This window comes from Podarcis vaucheri, assembly GCF_965113315.1.
Source record: "Podarcis vaucheri genome assembly, chromosome: 4".
NCBI lineage: Eukaryota > Metazoa > Chordata > Lepidosauria > Squamata > Lacertidae > Podarcis > Podarcis vaucheri.
The window spans coordinates 23,839,201-23,858,780 of NC_138762.1; the positions used below are offsets into that span (position 1 = coordinate 23,839,201).

General features: G+C 41.9%; 1 protein-coding gene across 1 annotated transcript in view; it reads right to left on the minus strand.

The window, feature by feature from the left end:
* Positions 1 to 412: 412 nt before the first annotated feature.
* Positions 413 to 19,580, minus strand: part of CWF19L2 (CWF19 like cell cycle control factor 2) — a 72,950-nt gene continuing 53,782 nt past the window's right edge. Inside the window, exons 13-18 of the mRNA XM_082219119.1 lie at positions 16,867 to 17,079; positions 12,727 to 12,843; positions 6,892 to 7,047; positions 4,888 to 4,968; positions 2,854 to 2,955; positions 413 to 2,204 (exon numbers count right to left, since the gene is read on the minus strand). Coding sequence (XP_082075245.1) covers positions 2,064 to 2,204; positions 2,854 to 2,955; positions 4,888 to 4,968; positions 6,892 to 7,047; positions 12,727 to 12,843; positions 16,867 to 17,079 — 810 coding nt within the window. The 3' untranslated portion in view covers positions 413 to 2,063. The remainder of the gene's footprint in view (positions 2,205 to 2,853; positions 2,956 to 4,887; positions 4,969 to 6,891; positions 7,048 to 12,726; positions 12,844 to 16,866; positions 17,080 to 19,580) is intronic.

The following is a 19,580-nucleotide window of genomic DNA, read 5'->3' on the forward strand; positions in this document are numbered from 1 at the left end:
CGAGAAGGAATGTCTAGTAATTAATCTGTTAGACCTGCAGGCATTGGTTATCTCTGCTTAAGACAGGAGAGGACCACTCTTCATAGGTTCAGATTCCTGAATAGGTATGTTGTCTGCTGGGTCTCCTGCTGCTGTAGCTCCCAAAGTAATGGGGACTTCCATATAATAAAGGGATAGTCCACATAGTGCCCTCCAGGTGGACTAGAATTCCCATCAGCCTCAGCCACCATGGTCAGGGATGATGGATGTTGTAGCTCACAACATCTCAAAGGCAGCATGTTGGCTTACGTCAAGTCATCAATTTAGAATACAGTACTTGGCTCCATGCACTATTCTCCATGAAAAAAAGAAATCATCACATGGATGTGTCATTGTCAAAGAGCGAGCCAGAAGTAAATCACACCATTCAAAGTTTGAGTTAACTCTTTATTAGCAAAATCACCATCTTCACAGACTTGATGCAGTGTCAGGCCCAATGAGCACAGCAGCTCATCCCTGGTAGGTCTGGACCCATGAATCAGTTGCCAAGACTGAAAGTCCCCACCTCCCCACAGCCATCTAAGTTCCCCCCTCTCCAGGGCTTTTTCCAAGCAGAGGAGACTTTGCCTGTGTGCAGCCAACCTCTCCCTTGGTGGTTTCCCAGCTGGTTCCTCCCACCATTCCTCTACGTCCAACCAGTCCATGGCATGAATTTAGAGACTGGGCACTTTCAAAGTAGCTGATCCAGTTTTCTGGGATCCCAAGAATCTTGAAGTAGTAACTTGTGTGCAGTGCACATGTGAACTATAGCTATAGTCCACCGTGGTTTGCAGAAGAATAACCAAGGTATTCTAAGCACAAGTGTAATTCAATTTTTGGCAGTGTTGTGACTTCCCCAAGGAGTTTCCCCAACCCAGCTTACATTCCTGTAAACTTTACAAGTACTTTCCTTTAACCACCCAAATCTGAACAAGCCATTCTACTGCACAGGGAAGGGAATGTGTTACAGCCAAAACCATAAACAAAACAGGTTCAGATTCTTATTTTGACATGACCTGCAAATGCATTTCCATCATGAGAGCAGAGCTAATATACTGTGTGCCCATGTAACAAAAGTACCCTACACCGTTTACCTTTCCGCCACAGCGGTACCTATTTATCTACTTGCACTGGTGTGCTTTCAAACTGTTAGGTTGGCAGAAGCTGGGACACAGCAGCGGGAGCTTATCCCATCGCGCAGATTCGAACTGCCCACCTTCCGATCAGCAAGCCCAAGAGGCTCAGTGGTTTAGACCACAGCGCAACCCATGTCCTCTGTTCAATTTCCACTACCTGAATACTATCAAACACAGATTTCTGGACCATCTATGCACCTTTCCTGGGATTCCTCCATGCCACTGTGCCATTTGAAATATTAATCCAGTTGCGAGGCAAAAATTCCCTTCCTGCAGAAATGACCTAAGTCATGCTTTACCCTTTCCAGTTTACTTTGTTGCAAACCTTTATTTTGTTGCTTCACTGAAAAACTGTTAGTTACTGGACTTTAACAGGAGAGTGAATCATCTTGTCTCAAGATTCCTGCCAAGCTCAATTCTCTCTCTACCTAGTCACTCTCTCTTTGGGAGAATACTGGCATTTCCATTTTCACAAGGCTGTTGAGAAAGGTATTTGCCTAAGTAGTCTTTAATGCTGTTTAGCCAGTTTTAGAGATATTTTCTCTCTTTGACGTTTAAATGTCAATAAATCAATTTTCTTTTTAAGTGCACAGTGTGCATCTGACAGCACCTCCCAGAGGCCATGATTTAAACAAGGTATTATGAAAAGGGCTTTAATAAAAAGAGCACACAGCAGAAAATATGAGGCATTAAATATAAATAAATGACATTGTGTTGAAATCAATTTGCCTTGTAAATAACTCAAATTAAATGTATGGACTGCGTTATTTTAAAATATATTCCCCCCCTAAAAGTGTTCACTAGGAATGTAGAAAACATCCTGTCATCCTTAACACATGCCTTTCTATAAAATGGATTGATTTTATGGATCTTGATGGTCTGTTGGCAGGTACTGCATCGTCACAAGCTTCACTCTTTGCTTTTGGTGAAATCGTACGGTTTCCACCTCTGAGCAAAATGCAACACCTTCTTCCTCTGGTCCTCAAAGTTTTCTCGCAGTCCCTTTCTCCACAGCCTGGGCTCCAAATCCAGCATGCCACCAATTATTTCCTTTTAAAGCAGGACAGACAGAGAAGAATATTACTGCTCTTAATTAACCTTGGAAACTCACACCTATTCAAAACAAGGACTACAAAGTACAATTGGATTGGTTGGGGGGGTCATTCCAGCTCTGCATTTTAACAAGTGACTCACCCACATGTGCTCTATGCAAACTACTTCCTTTAAGGACTACGGGGGTGGAGTGGGAACAGGAGATTTAAACTGACAGCCACATCCCCTGCAAATCTACCCACAGCATTAGAGATTCTGTTTGTGGGGGGAAAGAAGATTAAGTTATTCCCTAAATCCATTATTGAGTCTCTCTCTCTCTCTCTCTCTCTCTCTCTCTCTCTCTCTCTCTCTGCTCACAATATTGATCCTGCTAAAAAAAATTAGTCCTTTACCTCCAGGCAAACATTTATTACAACTCTCGCTTTGAATGGTAAGATCTCAACATCATATAGAATGGCTAATTACACAACTCAAACCCTGAGATAACAAACGTTCTTCATGTCCCTGGGATGTTCTAAACTAGCACACAGTAATAAAACTGCCATGTATATTCAACTTTGCTAATGTACGCAGTGAGCTTCTCAGAATGGAGCGTGCAGGAGGGTCTCCCACATCAGCCTCTTTGAACAGGTGACATAATAAATACCTTTCCAAAATAAAGGGGGAACTTGCGATGATCTTCAACGACGTGAGCAAAGCCCCCTTGTAGGCCGAAGTCCACGGAGAAATAAGGCAAACCTTTCGGAACCTAAAAAGACAGAGAGGCCATTCATTATTTCATGCAAAGGAAAGACAGTTCATGGGGCTGTCTTTTGAAGCTTAAAAAACTGACAACCAGCTCATTTAGACATATCTTGGAGGCTGATGAAGCAAAAAACACACACACACACAATTCTTAAACCCTGAACTGCAAGGAACTGAACTATGAAGGGCAGAAACATGTCAATAAGCTGTCAGGGTCAGGAACTCACGGTTAAGTTCCCTCCTCACTAACTACAAACCTTGGCTACAGCCCGTGTTCGGAAAACACGCCAAGGCACACTTTGGCTTAGATCACAGCCACAGAGCGTTGGAGTAAAAAGGAGCAAGAAGGAGCAAAACGGCTGCATGATCCTCCCCAGGAGACAGCAAGTGTGTCTTGCTGTCAAGTTTGTCTTGCTGTCCCAATAAGCCATAGTTTGGCTTGCCACGATGTGCAAACTGGACACAAACACAATGTCCCTTTACTACTAATAATTAATAATACAGTCAAACCTCTTCTTATGTCCACCTCTGCTTGCATTCATTTCGCCCAATGTCCGCGGCAAACCCAGAAGTAACTGGCGGGTTTGCTGCTGTTCGCGCATGCACATGAGCGGTGATCGCCGTTCGCACATGCGCAGAAGCAGGCAATCGCTGCCTGCGCACAACGGTGCCTCTCCCGGTGACCAGTTACGACCTCCGGGCGGACCTCCAGAATGGATTATGGTCGCATGTAGAGGTTCCACTGTACTTTATTATTTATACCCTGCCCATCTGGCTGGGTTTCCCCAGCCACTCTGGGCAGCTTCCAACAAAATATTAAAGATAAAATAAAACATCAAACATTAAAAACTTCCCTGAACAGGAATAATAATAATTTACTAACAATTCCTCATGCTTTTTTTATGGATTTAAAATATGCCATTGCAGCACACAGTTTTCTTCTGCTGAGAAAAGGTCCAATTAAAAAAAGGATAAATGTAAACAAAAGAGTAGCAGTAAATAAAACTCTATACACTAGAATTCCCTCTGGGGAAGCATCAAGTGATTATGACCCTTCTTACTCTGAAAATGTGAATACGGTCCACACTGTCAATGAAAAGGACACGTGGAGACTAATTTTGGAAGGCAATGAACCATCAGATGCCCTAAATAAGGACCAGGAAATAGGTAGAAAACCGGGAGCAACAGCAAGATAAACAGTACAATTCCCATCATCCCTGACCACTGGTTCTGTTAGCTAAGGATGATGGGAGTTGTAGTCCCAAACATGTGGAGGGCCAGAGTTTGCCTATGCCTCAACTACAACTTCCAGCAGCCTTTCTGCACGACAAACTATATTCAACTGCCGTCTTTGTGAAAAGAAGTCTATAGATTTCAGAGCTTTGCCCCTTGCTCCAGCCCTTGAGAAGGATATAAACCATCTTGTTGGTTGGAAAGGAGGCTGCATTGATGCCAAGCAAATACAACCTTTTCCGTAAGCCATCGCTACATAAGGGCAGGCTATGCAATGTGATCCTATACACGCTTATTCCAAAGTAAGTCCTGCTGAGTCAGCGGGGCTTATACCCTAGCAAGTGTGTTTAGGATTGCAGCCCTAGACATTCTGATACTTGAGTCGAAACATTAATACGAAACCCTCAGCCATGATAGCTAGTGCCTTGAAAAACCAGGAGTAATATTTAAAAGATTTGCATTACTGGCGTCAATTTATCCATTTTAACTTTCCGAACTCCAGCAAAAGATCTTTGTATTAACATCACTGCAACGGTATTTGACTTGTGAATTAAAGCCTCACGTCTTACATAAACTGTATTTTTATTGTCTTTTCTCCTTTTACTGTTCTGGGTCTTTTAAAACCTGGCCCACTTTTTTTTGAAAATGAGAACAAAAAACAACAACTGCCCACATGTTACAAGGGACAAGCTTCAATACATACCGACTTGCGAACATCTTTTGAAGATAGATCAATCAGCTTTTTATTCATGGACCATTCTTCATCAGACTCCATTATGGCTTTCTGAAAAGATATTGCAACAACATATGAAACACTTTCAGAATGACACCATATGCCATAAAGTAGAACTTGATTTGTAATAAATAAATAAAAAGCAGTTAGAATACTGTGCAATTTCAAGAACGAATATTAATTTTATAATGCCAGAAACTAACTTCGTGACATTTCTCCAATTTGTAGAATTCAATTTACATGCATTAATGCATAATGAAGACTGATTTTATACCAATTTTATTCAGTGCCTTTCACTTTTTATAGCTTTACAACTGCGGTCTAACTTGGGCCTGATACAATTACCTTGAAATGAGAATTTTCAGTTTGCCAAATTAAAAAGGCCACAGGAATTAATTAAGTTATATTGGCTCCTTTTGTACATAAGAAAAACCAAAGGTAAAGGTCATGCTTTTGTTGCCAATGTTAATTAAAATCTAGCATACATATATTTTAAGTTGCTACTGCCACAAAACGCTATCTTAAATAGTTCCAAGTCTAAACCATGTTCAGATACTCAGCAGAGCTTGTATGTTAAGAGTGCTGCCCTATACTCCTCTAGATGCAGTGAAATAATGGAAGCTGCCTTGTATTGAGTCAGCTTATTGCTATATCCAGCTCAAAACGGTCTACACTGACTGGTATCAGCTCTCCAGGATTCCAGGCAGGATCAATTCCCAGGAGATGCCAAGATTGAGCATGGGATCTTCTGGATGCAAAACACCTGCTCTACCACTCGGACATGGCCCTTCCCTCTTCCCTCTTCTCTGCCTGCCTTGTTCTGCTGCAAGCGGAAGAGCAAAGGAGATCCCATGTTGACTGCTCACTTTAATTGTTGAGGAGAAAACCTATTAGACTGAGGCCCAGCCTCATTATACCCATATAGAGCTGTGAGCAGAAGCTGCATCCAAAACAGCCCTGTTGAAAACAATCTTGTCAGGTTAACAGCACAGCTCCTCAGCCATTTGAAGAAGAAAAATTAAGACACACACACAGAGAGAGAGAGAGAGAGAGCATAACTACACATCCAGCACATACAGATCACTTACATTGGCAACTTCTATCCTTGCCTCTGGAGCAGCGGTGAATTAGACACATTTAGTGCCTGTGTTTATTAAGCACTTAAAATGGCAGACGGTGTCAGAGACAGCATGTACACAGATGGTTATTATTAATGTAATTTATAAACTACCCTTCACTCGAAGTTCACAAATGATCTAAGGGCAGAATGTGCTCAGCCCCCGTTACTTAAAGCAAACTGCCCAAACCATATGAAAATACCTTTGTCTTTTTGACCAGAACTTCTTTTCCTTCATGTTCATCTTTGGGCAGGAGATGCTTTATCGCATCCATATAAATGCCCTCAAAAGTATGCCTGGTTTTGCACCTGTCAGTTACTGAATTCAGGCAGATTCATGAAAGAATTAGCTCCTGGCTGTCATGGAGGAACTGACACTGAGACAAGGCGTAAGTAAGGAGCAAAGCATGCTTTGTGTTCGTTCGGCTCCCTCAGCTCCGTTATTTTTAGTGTGGGGTGTTCGGTAGGGAGTTTGTGCAGTTGGAAAATCTGGTTTTTAAAAAACCCTGGCCTGTTCATGCTGCCAACTCAGGGGCCATAGTGAGCTATCCAGTCTGCACAGCAGGATTAATTTGATACAACAATACCTGTTTCCTTCAGAAGCCTATTTTCTGTACTTCCAATTTTGCTCAAACAAATAATTTGGGAAACCTGAAGAGGTGAAATAAATTTCACTTGAAGAAGGGGAGTTAAGATAAACTGATGTATTTTAGGGAATCTATTTACTTTCTTCAGCTTCACACAGCCAACTTTAGTTCAGTTTAAAAAAACAAAACTGCCAATTTAGTTCAGTTTAAAAAAACAAAAGTGGTATGATCAAAACGCAAAAGTGAGGAAACTGGAGAGTTTGTAGATACCTTGAAGTAGATGGGAGCCATATCACCCACTTCCTTTGGGAGGGGGATGCATTCATATACCATGTGGTATCGCTTCTTTAAATTTAAGTTTGTCTCAAGGAAGACACAATCCAACTCTTGAGCTTCAAACATCTTCACCAAAGCTTTCCTGAATATCTGTAAAAAAGAGAGGGTGTGGAGTAAGAGGAGTCAAAATACATATAGTTTTCAATCACAGAAATGTTAGGCAACAGCTGCGGTTAAGTATCTGGCATTATTGAGAAGTCAAACTCTCATAGGTTAATGTCACATTGCATTCAAAATAAAATGAGCTCAACACTGGAACATGATGAGTAATTTTAAATATTTATACTACATGCATAATGGCAACTGTAGGTGTTGTTTTCTGTCAAATGAAAGGCGCACTGAAGTTCAAAAAATTGGAGGGCATCATAAATGGAGGCAGAAACCATGGGAGGCCTGAGAGTTTCATTTCCTCAAAAGTTAATACCTTGACTTGCATAGACTCCAAATGCCACCATCCTTCCACTCTTCCTTCCAATTACACAATTCATCAAAAAGTGACATTTTCATCAGGAATGATTGACCTTTAAGCCAGATACTAATATTTCCTTAAAGAAAAGCAATCTTGGGTCTCTCATCTCCATTGTGCAGAAGTTTACCCAACCTGTTACTGTAACAGACTTGACCTGTGTGTATACTCACTCATTTTCCTCTATAGGATAGAATGTCACAACTGATCATGGAGTAGATCAGTTTCTATCTTGAGTGGTGCCTAGAATCTGGCATGTTTTAAAACAAACAGATAAGGTAGAAATCACAGTCTAGATTTCCAATAAATGAGAGATGATTTTGGTACCCAAACCTGAAATGGTGTGACGGCATCCGGCAAGAGGAGGCAGGTGCCAAGAATTGAGCTCATATGAAATTATAACAAGTTGGAAACCACAAGCCTGACGTAACTTAAGCTGACTGAGCATTTGAAATGTGCCAGGGCCATAAATCACAGAATTCACATTTCATTTTACAACCTCATTATCTTCATGGGCCACACTGGAAATCAACTCCCTTGTGTTACATTTCCAAACAAAACTGCATATTTGCTTTTGGTGTTTTGTCGTTCTAAACATTCGTGGAAAACACGTGAAAGCAATGGCATTCGTTTATCACAAGACCAAATGATGCACACCAATGCACACATCCATAAATCAAAAGAAATATGCTCTTCTTTCCTGGAGAAATCAAAGTTGTTGCCTAATTCACACATTTGACAATTGAAGAGGGTTGCACAGCCCTCTCCCTAAAAACTATAATGAACACATTATGGTGCTTTATACTAAGTGACTCTGACTGGTAAGAGTCCTCCAGGGTCTCGAAGAAAAATCTTTCATTTCACCTGCTTCAGTGGGGATGGGCAACCAAATGAGTTATCCAGCACATCCATGCAGCACCAGAAACCACCCTGGCACATGGGAGAATGGGGTCCTCAATGGCACAGAAATACTAGCTTGTGGTCATCTTCTGGCATGCTAGGAATCCTGTGCTTCTGACCCTTGGTACTCCAGTAGAATAGCATAGACATTTATTGTCAGGGTCGAGCTTTTGCATCATTTAAAAAATGAGACTTTAGAGATACTAGGTCTTTCAGAGCCACAGGGTCAAGTTATGGAAACATTTCCCAAACTAGAATGGTATTTCCCAACTCTCTTGTCAAATAGCACTTGGTTCTGTCATGCAGTGGTGCACGTTTAAAACAATAGCTGGGGTGGGGGCAAAGTTCATAGCACTTGTGAGGTCAAAGGAAGTTCTCTGCAAAATTTATTTAGAGAATATCTGAAGGAAGGGCACATGAAGTTTCCATCTCTGACTTTGCTTTACAGTTTACATTTCTCCCCGAAAAAGCACATCTGCCTCAAGATTGCTATGAAGCAGCCAAGCAAAGGCCGTGAAGGCAGGCTAACGGCTGTCAAGCAAAAATATTGGCACCAGGATGTCCGAGAAGCCATGACATTTAAATGCAAATTAAATTGAAACAACCCCCTGGCCAGCATTTTCAAGAATCACACATCAGTAAGCAGAACTGTTCATTATCCTGTTCTAGTTGCGGAAACTAAGAATTAATTCAACAGCTGACACATTACTGCCTGTCACTTCCACTAGCACCCATTCTACCAATGATATTTTGGAGATTTTCAAAGCAAATTAAATGGGGAAATGCTCTTTTGCCGCCGCCACTGCAGCTACTAAGGTAATTTAAAAAGCTTCAAGAAGGCAGTAAATCAGTGGTAGGGCACTTGCTTTGAATGCACAAGGCTCTAGATTCAATTCCTGGCATCTGAAGCTCTGGAGAGCTACTGCCAGTCAGCACTGAACTAAATGGACCAACAGTCTTACTAAAAAAATAAGGCAACTTACTAGGTGGTTGTCTCTAAACTTGTAAGCTTTTGATAAACAACCTATATTTGCTTTTCAAATTCTAGTTGGTCTAAACAACATCTCCCCTTCCCTGTGCAATACATAATTAACTTGCTACATATATTCTTTTAAATAGAAGTGCCGTATCTTGACAAAATTTTATAGCCGGAAGATGCTGAGAGACCATTTTCACAACTAGGTAAGAGGTCCTCATTTTCCTGTATTCCTCCCATTTCCCTTGAGATCAGCACACTTGTGCCAAGCATGGCCTATGGAGATCCTAAGCAAAACGGCCTCTCATTTTAAGCAATCAACTGAGCTTACGTCAAGATATTAACGTGAGTTTTTATATCCCATAGTACAGGCATGTCCAAAGTCCATTTCAGGGGCCTAATCCATTTCAAGCCTTGGCGTTTCAAGGGAATCATTTCATTGAATACATGCACAGAGCAAGAAAAACTCATTTAAGAAAGAGTTAATGGTGGGGAAACTGTGATGCTACTTTTCAATTCATAGGACAACAGAAAACAAAATATACAGACTTAAGAACGTAAGAACTGCCCTGCTGGACCAGACCAAAGGCCCATCTACTAGACCAGTATTATGCTCATGCAGTCACCAACGAGATGCCCATGGAAAGCCGGCAAGGAGGACATGAGCCATCATTCTCCTGCTTATGACCACCAGCATTCGGTGTTCATATTGCCTCTAATACTGGGTGCAATGGCTATCAACCATTGGTAGACTTCTTCCCCATCAATTTATCTAACAACCTTTTAAAGCCATTTAAGATGTATGAGAGCTACACGTGCTAGCCTGGGGGATTACAGGGCCCATGGCCTCAGGGTCTGCATCTGTCTGCCCCTAAACTCTGTTTGCTTTTTATAAAATAATAATATATAAATCATCCTCTTATGAGACTGTTTCCAGGTTTGTCTTTAGAGAGCCTCTTCAGCTTTTTTGGCAGAACAAACATCTTCACAGATGGTGAAAATTTGAAAGCCTATCTTTAAGACTTCTTATGGTTGTCAGTTCTTAGCATATTGTTTTATTTTATTTTGACTGGTTTTTATTGAGGGTGTGATTCTGCATTTTGTATTTTTGGCTGGCTGTAAGAAATACACTAATTGTTCTATATAAGGCAAAAAAAATTTCCCACATATACTTCTGATGTAACCAGACTAATTTAAATCTATTAGACAACATAATGGCTCCCTATAGTTCCTTAGAATGGGCATGGTAGATAATGTTCATGCAATTCAGAAACAAAGCAAAACTTACTATGCTTGTTTTAAGAGGTCCTTGCCAATCTAGGCTTGCTATCAACACTGTTAACTTGGTGTTTACAAAATACTACTGGAATATTGAGGGTGACTGAAACTTAGTGCATGATTTTGGGGTCCGCTTGTTTTTCATGCTGATTCCTATACGTTCTTAGCCTGAACTGGAATAATTAAGCCATGCACTACCAGTCTTAAGGATAGAGAGCAGAAACAGATGCGATATGACAAATGTCTCAACATGTTGCAAGGGAAAGGGAGCATGAAAGAGATTCTGTTAACAGAAAACAAATTTAAAAGAGCTCTGAATCTTCTCAGAGATTATAAAAGCTCTATTAAGACTTTTATTTATTTAGTGGGTCCATAATTAGCCAAGCTACTCTGGAGACATGCTCTTTGTGGAATAAAGGTATCTTCTAAGCATTTTTGCAGAATTTCCCAGGCATATTTAATTACACTTTCCCATTATATTGATATTCCAAGAGTTTATATTTAGTTCTTGGTTGAATTTCATTTGCCTCCTACATGAGACCAAATCCTAGAAACTTGAATGACCTCTTGCTCACTCAATTAATCCTCCCAAATAAACATTATCCTCAAATGTAAACTGTCCATGTGCTTTCAGTTTAATAACATTAATGTCTGGTTTGAGAATAAATTGTTACCAAGGAGCTCATCTTACTGTTGTTTTAAGTATGCTTGACTCCAGAAATCTCCATGTAGTATATTAAGGAGACTCTTGATGCACCAAGGGCAAAGTTGTAGTCTGAATTTACTAACCTCAACTTTAGACTGATCAGTGAGAGAGACTCAAACCAGGTATGCGAACCAGCATGAGAACTCTGGAAAATGCAAACCTCTTTCTTTTTTGCCTGGTGTCTAACCTGACCAAACCATCACAGACACATCCCAACTTGACCCACTTCGAGATTGTTCTATGTCCAAAGAACACAAGCTTGTTCAATATAAACTGGCCCCATATTCTTTTAGGCCAATTTGTAGATTTACTAGCCCTTTAATGTGGCCGGTGCTTGGCAAAGATGTGCAAGTACTACACTCATTCAAACAAACAGTACAGTGGTACCTCAGGTTACATACTCTTCAGGTTACATACGCTTCAGGTTACAGACTCCGCTAACCCAGAAATAGTGCTTCAGGTTAAGAACTTTGCTCCGGCGGCACGGCGGCAGCAGGAGGCCCCATTAGCTAAAGCGGTACTTCAAGTTAAGAACAGTTTCAGGTTAAGAACGGACCTCCAGAACGAATTAAGTACTTAACCCGAGGTACCACTGTATTGAAGTTTCTCTACTTTCAAATCAGGTTATTTGGGTCGGATAAACTGACATGTTAAATGTCGCTAACCTTTATACACCCACTGTGTGTTATTTTTATACTTCACAACATTTATTCAGAATGCAGATTTGTAGACTAAAGAAAAGTCTCAGTTGCAGAAAGTTAAGATTTGGCTATGAACTTCCCATAACTCTCTTAATGATCTCAGTTTTTTTTAAAAAAAAAACCATCTATTCACAGTCTTCAAACAAAGCACTCAGAAGAAGAAGAAGAAGAAGAAGAGTTTGGATTTGATATCCCGCCTTTCACTCCCCTTCAGGAGTCTCAAAGCGGCTAACAATCTCCTTTCCCTTCCTCCCCCACAACAAACACTCTGTGAGGTGAGTGGGGCTGAGAGACTTGAAAGAAGTGTGACTGGCCCAAGGTCACCCAGCAGCTGCATGTGGAGGAGCGGAGACGCGAACCCGGTTTCCCAGATTACGTGACTACCGCTCTTAACCACTACACCACACTGGCTCTCTTGTGTATTATTCCAACAGATGATGGAGAAGGCAACTCATCTCTGAATACATCTACTGTATCACGGCTGCAAGGAGCATGCTGCACATAACGGTCCCCTCTCCACTCACCCCCAAGCGGCAGCCTGCCCTTCTCACAGCAAAAGGGACAATGCCACCAAAAAGAAAACACTAATTCCCACCAGTCACAATGAAGGAGCAAACAGATGGTTAAATGTTTCCCATTGAAATTAAGAGTACTACAAGTGCCAAGTTTGGCTGGTTCATATCGACAGTGTTTAGATATGAATCCGCACAACAGATCACATCAAGCCTAAGACTTTGCTCACCTGGATTTCTTCCCAGATGTCTTCATCTAGAAGAGTGGCTGCAATGTGGTGCTGCATAGGAACTATCAAGCAATGGCCTTCAGTAAGAGATTGGTAGTTTGGCAATGACAGGTAGACCTAGAGAGAGGGGGGGTGGAATACAAGATGGTTGAAGCTTCTATTTATTTATTTTATGTTCCGCCCGCCCTCCTGAAGGAGCCCAGAGAGGCAAATGTGTGTAAGATACAACAAGTGAAACACCTGAAAATAATTCCAGTACAGATGCAGAATGGGAAAGATTTTTACTTTAAACCCCATTTTTCCCCCACAAAGCCTCTGGCAAAAATCCCCTAGTCCCACACCCTGCACTACCGAAGCCAGATCTGGGTTACAAGTTGTTAGATTTTGTGCTCTTAAAAAACAGTAGCCATTTCTTCTTTATTGCAGAATCAGTGTGCAATCTGATGCCTGTAACACCTAGTAGAGACTTATTCCTGCAATTTCCACTTTGGAACAGAGTCTACAACCTACCAAAATTCATGGCTACAAATTCAGCCTAATTTTTCTACTCTCCCTCCCTTGCCTCCCCAGCCCCACCCTTGTTTAACAATTTCCACGGTTAAGAACTCCAGTGACCTGAAGGGCACGCCACTTTTGGGTGACGTTTTGGTTGGTCCTCATAAATGTATTGCCCATGGTAGATTCTGGAATATTCTCTTATGGATCCAACAATGCTATTTATAAACCTCAGTATACGTGACTGAAATAATCACATATTACTCTCTCTTATGCTCCCTGCTGCTCTGGTCTCTTTACTGATTTACAGATCGCAAGCCCTCCAGAGCAAGCCTTTTATTCTCTGTAAGTTTGTTACTGAAAAATCATCATAATCAACGCAAGCCTCTCGAAATAATCATTCTCCAGCAGCATTTCATACAAGAAATTCAAGGCAACTCAATTTGTTAAGCAAGCTCACTTCAATGCTTAAGCCTTTATCCTCACTGACAGTATTTGGTCTTAGTCTATTCTGCTGTACAAAAAAAAAAAATCTTTTGTTATGGCAATTATATGCTAACACATACTGTAGAAACACTTTTATTCTATGATGCAGGGAATTTTAAAAAAGTAAATGCTATGTCAGATATTATCAAAGAGATGCCACCTAAGACGTTATACCACATACAGAAAATCGCAAACACAATTTCATGCAACCCTGAGTCAGTGTATGCTTCTCCTATGAGCGGTTATACTTGTATTTTTCCTCATTTGGACAAAGCAATAAACCAAATCTTAGGAAGGAGTGCAATGAGCCTTGCCTCTGCGTGATCCTCCCTTCCCTTGTCCTCTGGCATAGCAGGGAAGAGGTCAGAAATGTGCACTTTTGTTTTAGACTAACTGCAGCCAAGTATTATATCTGAACCAGGACAAACTGTGTTTAGTCTTAACTATAGTTGATTTGGGGGGGAAGTCAACTTCAAAGCAAAGTTTATGAAGCAGGATTGGTTCAACTAACCCATAGTTCATCAGACATAGGCAAACTCTGGCCCTCCAGATGTCTGGGACTACAATTCCCATCATCCCTAGCTAACAGGACCAGTGGTCAGGGATGGTGGGAATTGTAGTCCCAAACCTCTGAAGGGCCAGAGTTTGCCTATGCCTGGTTAAGATTAACCCAGTTTCTAACTGTGACTAATTGAAATATTTAAGGTTCTTATCTCCTCCACACAACTATATTAGAGAAGTAGAGAATTGGGGTGGGGGGAGGAGAGCATGAGGTCATTATGTAACTATATACTCTGAACCAGTACAAAGTATATAGTTACTGTAGGTAGTTCCAAGCACATAAAATTAATAAGCACAGGGAAATTTCCTATGTTGTGTTCTGAGCATGACATGCACCCCTCAGAGGTTTTGTGGTAATGCAATGTGGCCCTTGGAGCCAAAAAGGTTAATCATCCTCATCTTAAGTCACTGGGAGAATGCCCAGATCTCTTTGCTGAACAGAGATATGCCTGTGAAGACGAATCTCTTTCTGACATACACTGCACAGAGCAATGCAGAACACTAATTGTATTTTACACATTTCAGTTCCTCCGCTGAGTCTACCAACTCCAAAATCTTGCCCTTCTAGGCCATGCACTGCATCCGAAAGTTCCTTGCCTGTCTGCTTGCCTGTCTCTGCGTGTTTGTTTCCATGAAAAGACCTATGGAACAATCCAAACTCCCTCTGTGGGGCAGGGGGGAACAGGGTTGGATTGGGCAGCCCTGCTGACCTCCACCTGCAGAGTGAGTCCAGTATCACTCCACAGGCAGAGCTCTCCCTTCCAACCACCAAATGTGCAGGTTCCCTGCTGACAGAAGCCACCAGAAAGCCCCCAGACAGGAGCAGGTGGGGCTGAGTCAGCCCAATTCAGTCCCAGTCACTATGCTGGCCCCAGGCTGGTGCAGAAATCTGCCTGCCCCCTTCCACCCAGCCCACTTGCTCAGCAAGGTTGCAGATGTGATGGTGGCCCTACCACCCCAGGAAGCCTTGCAGAGCAGTGGCCAGGGATGCACCCTTAGTCAGCCACATACATCCCAACATTGGGTACAGATTAGTTCCCCTTTACTCTTTAAAACCCTGAGTCAGAAACCAGGCACAATAACAACAGCCAGTACACCTAACAAATAAAGGGGTTTCTGTACAAGATGCGTCTTCTCTCATATGTCCCTCCTAGGTTTTGAGATCCTCAAGGCTCTAAAACCTCTGCATTTAGAGGTAAGGCTGATGGCTGTTCCTGCTGAAATAAACTCGGTCTAAAGTGATCATATGGCCATCTGCTTAAGGAGGCATTTGGCTGACTTAAAAAAAACCAGTTTTACAACATTATGAAACATGGACATCAAATTATGTAACCTATTTAAAAACTGGAGTGATGGGGAGAGGAAGATGAGTAAGGGAATATTGTGGGATACATGGTGAAGGATAATGGCTATGTGAATATCTGAGAGGAAGCTAAAGAGCCCAAATTAGCAGAATATAGACTGTTCCTTTTCTTGTGTTTTAAGTTTTAGCCCAGTCATTACTGAGGTCAGAGCTAAGCATTCATCCTGTGGTCTGTTTCTGGTTATTTTTATCTACATTTTGTTGAATTGTGCATGTATTTTAGCTTAATGTTTGGTCATCCAGAGAATCTAGATGGGTCAAAGTCAGAATACTTTTTGGGGGCAATCAACTTGAGGAAATATGATTCTTGTTGAACTATGATGATGTTGAAGTAAACACATACTTCTAGCACGTTTTTTGAGGTGGGTGGGGCAAATTCTAAAACAGAAGAAGAAGAGGAGGAGGAGTTTGGATTTGATATCCCACTTTATCACTACCTGAAGGAGTCTCAAAGCAGCTAACATTCTCCTTTCCCTTCCTCCCCCACAACAAACACTCTGTGAGGTGAGTGGGGCTGAGAGACTTCAGAGAAGTGTGACTGGCCCAAGGTCACCCAGCAGCTGCATGTGGAGGAGCGGAGACTCGAACCCAGTTCCCCAGATTATGAATCTACCGCTCTTAACCACTACACCGCACAGAGTGTCCTCCTAACTCCCATCAGCCTCAGTCAACACAGTCAATTGTCATGATGATGGGAGCTGTAGTTCAGTGTCATCTGGACTGCAGCAAGTTGGTCTCAAGTAAAAACTTCCATATGCTCTTTGAACTAACCCAAAATTTATTTTAAAAGGCAGTGACTGCTGTCTGTAGTGCTGCTGAAATCTGGATGACTTTGCTTTGCCTTTGTGGACCTTATTATGTTTTCTGGCTTCTAATTTCAACATCCCCTCTATGACCCTTTTTCTCTTACCATGATTTGGCCTCCAAATTATTTACCCACCTTATGCAACCTAAATATTCAGCTCTTGCATATCATTGCAGCAAGGTCACCTGCAAATCTGAAGTACTGAAGAAGATTAACTTGATCATTCAAGACAAGAGTCGTATCATTTTAGTCGCACCCTTGAGGAAGTGGCTCTTTCCTCCTAATTGGAAGGGCCGGGAACATTCAAAGGCAATAACTCATGTCACAAGAAGCAATCTCACTTTTAATCTCATAAAACCATGGAATGGAAAACAGCCTTCTCTTATTTCTTCCCATTTGCATCGCAGAACAGGCTGTGCTGCTTCCTTACCTTGTTACCAATCGCAATAATCAGGTGTTTTGGAAGTTCAGCGCTACCAAAGCAGTAAGGGCACTTCTCCATGCGTGCAGCAAGATGCTGATGCTCACGGATTGCTTGTTTCCTTTGCCTTCCCTCTTCCTCGCCGCTTCGCTCGCCCTTTGCCGCTTTGGAAACAAACATATCATCCAGAGTGTAGTACTCTCTATCCGTTTTTTCTGAAAACTGAAGCAAAAGGAAGATTTAGTCAATGTGGACAAAGATGGACTTTGATCAGGGATTCCTCCTTGGCTATGAAGTTTCCTTGATGACCTTCAGCAAATCACCAACTCTCAGCCCAATCTCTCAGGGTTGTTGTGGGTGATCACAGGTAACACTGCCTTGCTGGGTGGAAGGGCAGGGTACACATATGGAAAAAGTTGACAAGAACAAAAAATGCATAAAGATGAGGCACATTACAGCCTTATCTTGGTTTTCAAATGCCTTGGGAGTCGAACGCTTTGGCTCCTGAATGCTCAAAAACTGGAAGTGAGTGTTCCGGTTTGCAAACGTTCTTTGGAACATGAACGACCAATACGACTTCCACAGCTTCCAATTGGCTGCAGGAGCTTCCTGCAGCCAATCAGAAGCCGCACCTTGGTTCCCAAACATTTTGGAAGTCGAACACACTTCCACAACGGACTCCGTTTGACTTCCAAAGTACCACTGTATTCTTATTATGTTATCATGCTGTTTTAGGCAACATCCGTATGGAATATGATATACAGCACGTGGCAAGGTCCATATGCAACTGGAGTACTTCAATTCTGCATTAAATTGGCTGGAGTGGGGGTTGCAAGAGAACATTCTGAACAGCAAATGAGGAGGGATAGGGTAGTTGGTTCTAACAGTGTGACGTTGAATTCCTCCCATAATTTTTGACATACTGACTACAGAAGTGTGGCCATAAAGTTTCCCACAATCCAGTATCACTTCCTCATTCCAATTCATTATAACAAGTGATTATTAATATATATGCTCTACTATTCTCAATTTTGAAATAAAATTCAAAAATAAAGGGTATTGTTACCATCCCCAGTTCTGCACTCTCTTGCAGTACACCACTATAGGAGAGCTCATCTAATCTTGTTTAAAATCAAAAGGCAAGTGAGAAAGCGAACAAAAGCAAAATGATCCTGCCCCAGCAATGCGCCGTTTTTTAGCAACTTCTTATGAAACTGGTAAAACTGACCCATAACACTGTGAGGCCCCATTAAAACATGATGGTGAAGATGACCATAGGCAAGGAACTTACATAAGCTTCCCATGGACGTGTAACCATACATGCCAGTCAGATATTCCTGGCATCCAAACTACCCTGGTCGGACATATATGATTAATTGAAGCCATTTTTATTAAACAAGATGGCAGCCGCATAGAGCACTTAAGTGTATTAGTACGTACGCTACAACTACAGGCCAAAGGGGGTCTTTTAAGAAAGGCATGTTATTTGAACGATGTGATCCCCATCTACAATGCTGAAGGAGAAATCTCTTCCTCTTAAGCAGCAGGACTGCTATCTCTCAGCTATCTTTTGATTATCAGAATTCTGCCCCTTTGGGGTTTCCTTGCTTGCTAGATTCAACGCTCTCTTGGACATCCAGAACGACACCAGCTCTGGCAAGTCCGCCTCTATTTTTCCTACAGAGTTTATATCCAGAGATAACTATGATATGTCCCATTGGTTCTCTCTGTTCCACCAAGTATCCATCATCTCTATTCTATCAATGCCAGCCTCTAATACCAAACAGTCCAGTTCACTCACCCCGGCTCAGAGGCATTAGCATATAAACCCTTGAAGACCATCCTCTCTCTTCAAGTGCGGTGCTTTGGCCTCTCTGAATTGCTATGCTGTGGTCCTGCACTCACAAGCCTAGTTCTATGCCACCCGCATTTAAAATTCATCCCTGGGGGAGAGATTCATTCCGAATGGCACCTCCTTAGCTCTTGCCAGTTTTACCCCCTCCCTTCAGTTTAACAGCTGCTCTGCCACCTTTTCTGTTTTCAGCGCCAACAGTCGGTTTCCATCCCGGTTCAAGTGGAGTCCTTCCCTTTAGTACAGGCTTGGCTTGCCCCAGAATGTGCACTGCTGGCTAGGACGCTGAGGCATGAAGTTGACTAATTTTCTCTCTTTCTTCAGTTTCCACAGTTATGGGGGTGGCTTTTAGGAAAATGGCAGCAGGGCCAAACACAAAAACCAACATAAAAACGTATACTTTGCCTAAGAATGCCATCTCAAAGTATAGTGGAGAAAAGCAAAAAAATATATTTAAATTTGAAAAAATCCCACCTTCTGTTATATAAAGTCCTGTTAACACATGCTTGCGTATTTGGGCTCTATTTATTACTACGGTTGTGCAACTAGTTTTCCATTCACCGTCTTTCGTAAGCTGATACGCTTCTCCCTTGCCTTCACCCACTGAACATTCGTTTCTCCCATAATAACACTAACGCAATCGCAATTCAAGATACACCTTCTACATGAATGCAAGAAGCGTTACTGCTGCTCTGAAAATCTGCCAGAAAGGGAAAAGGTGTATAGATTGTATAAATTGGATCCGTGCGATTTTCAATTGCCATGGTAACACTGACATCACCCATTTTAAATGGAAGCATTTAGATTTCAGGAATGTTATACTCCAAATACATGACAGGAAGCTGGGGGGGGGGGGGGACAGAACCCTGCT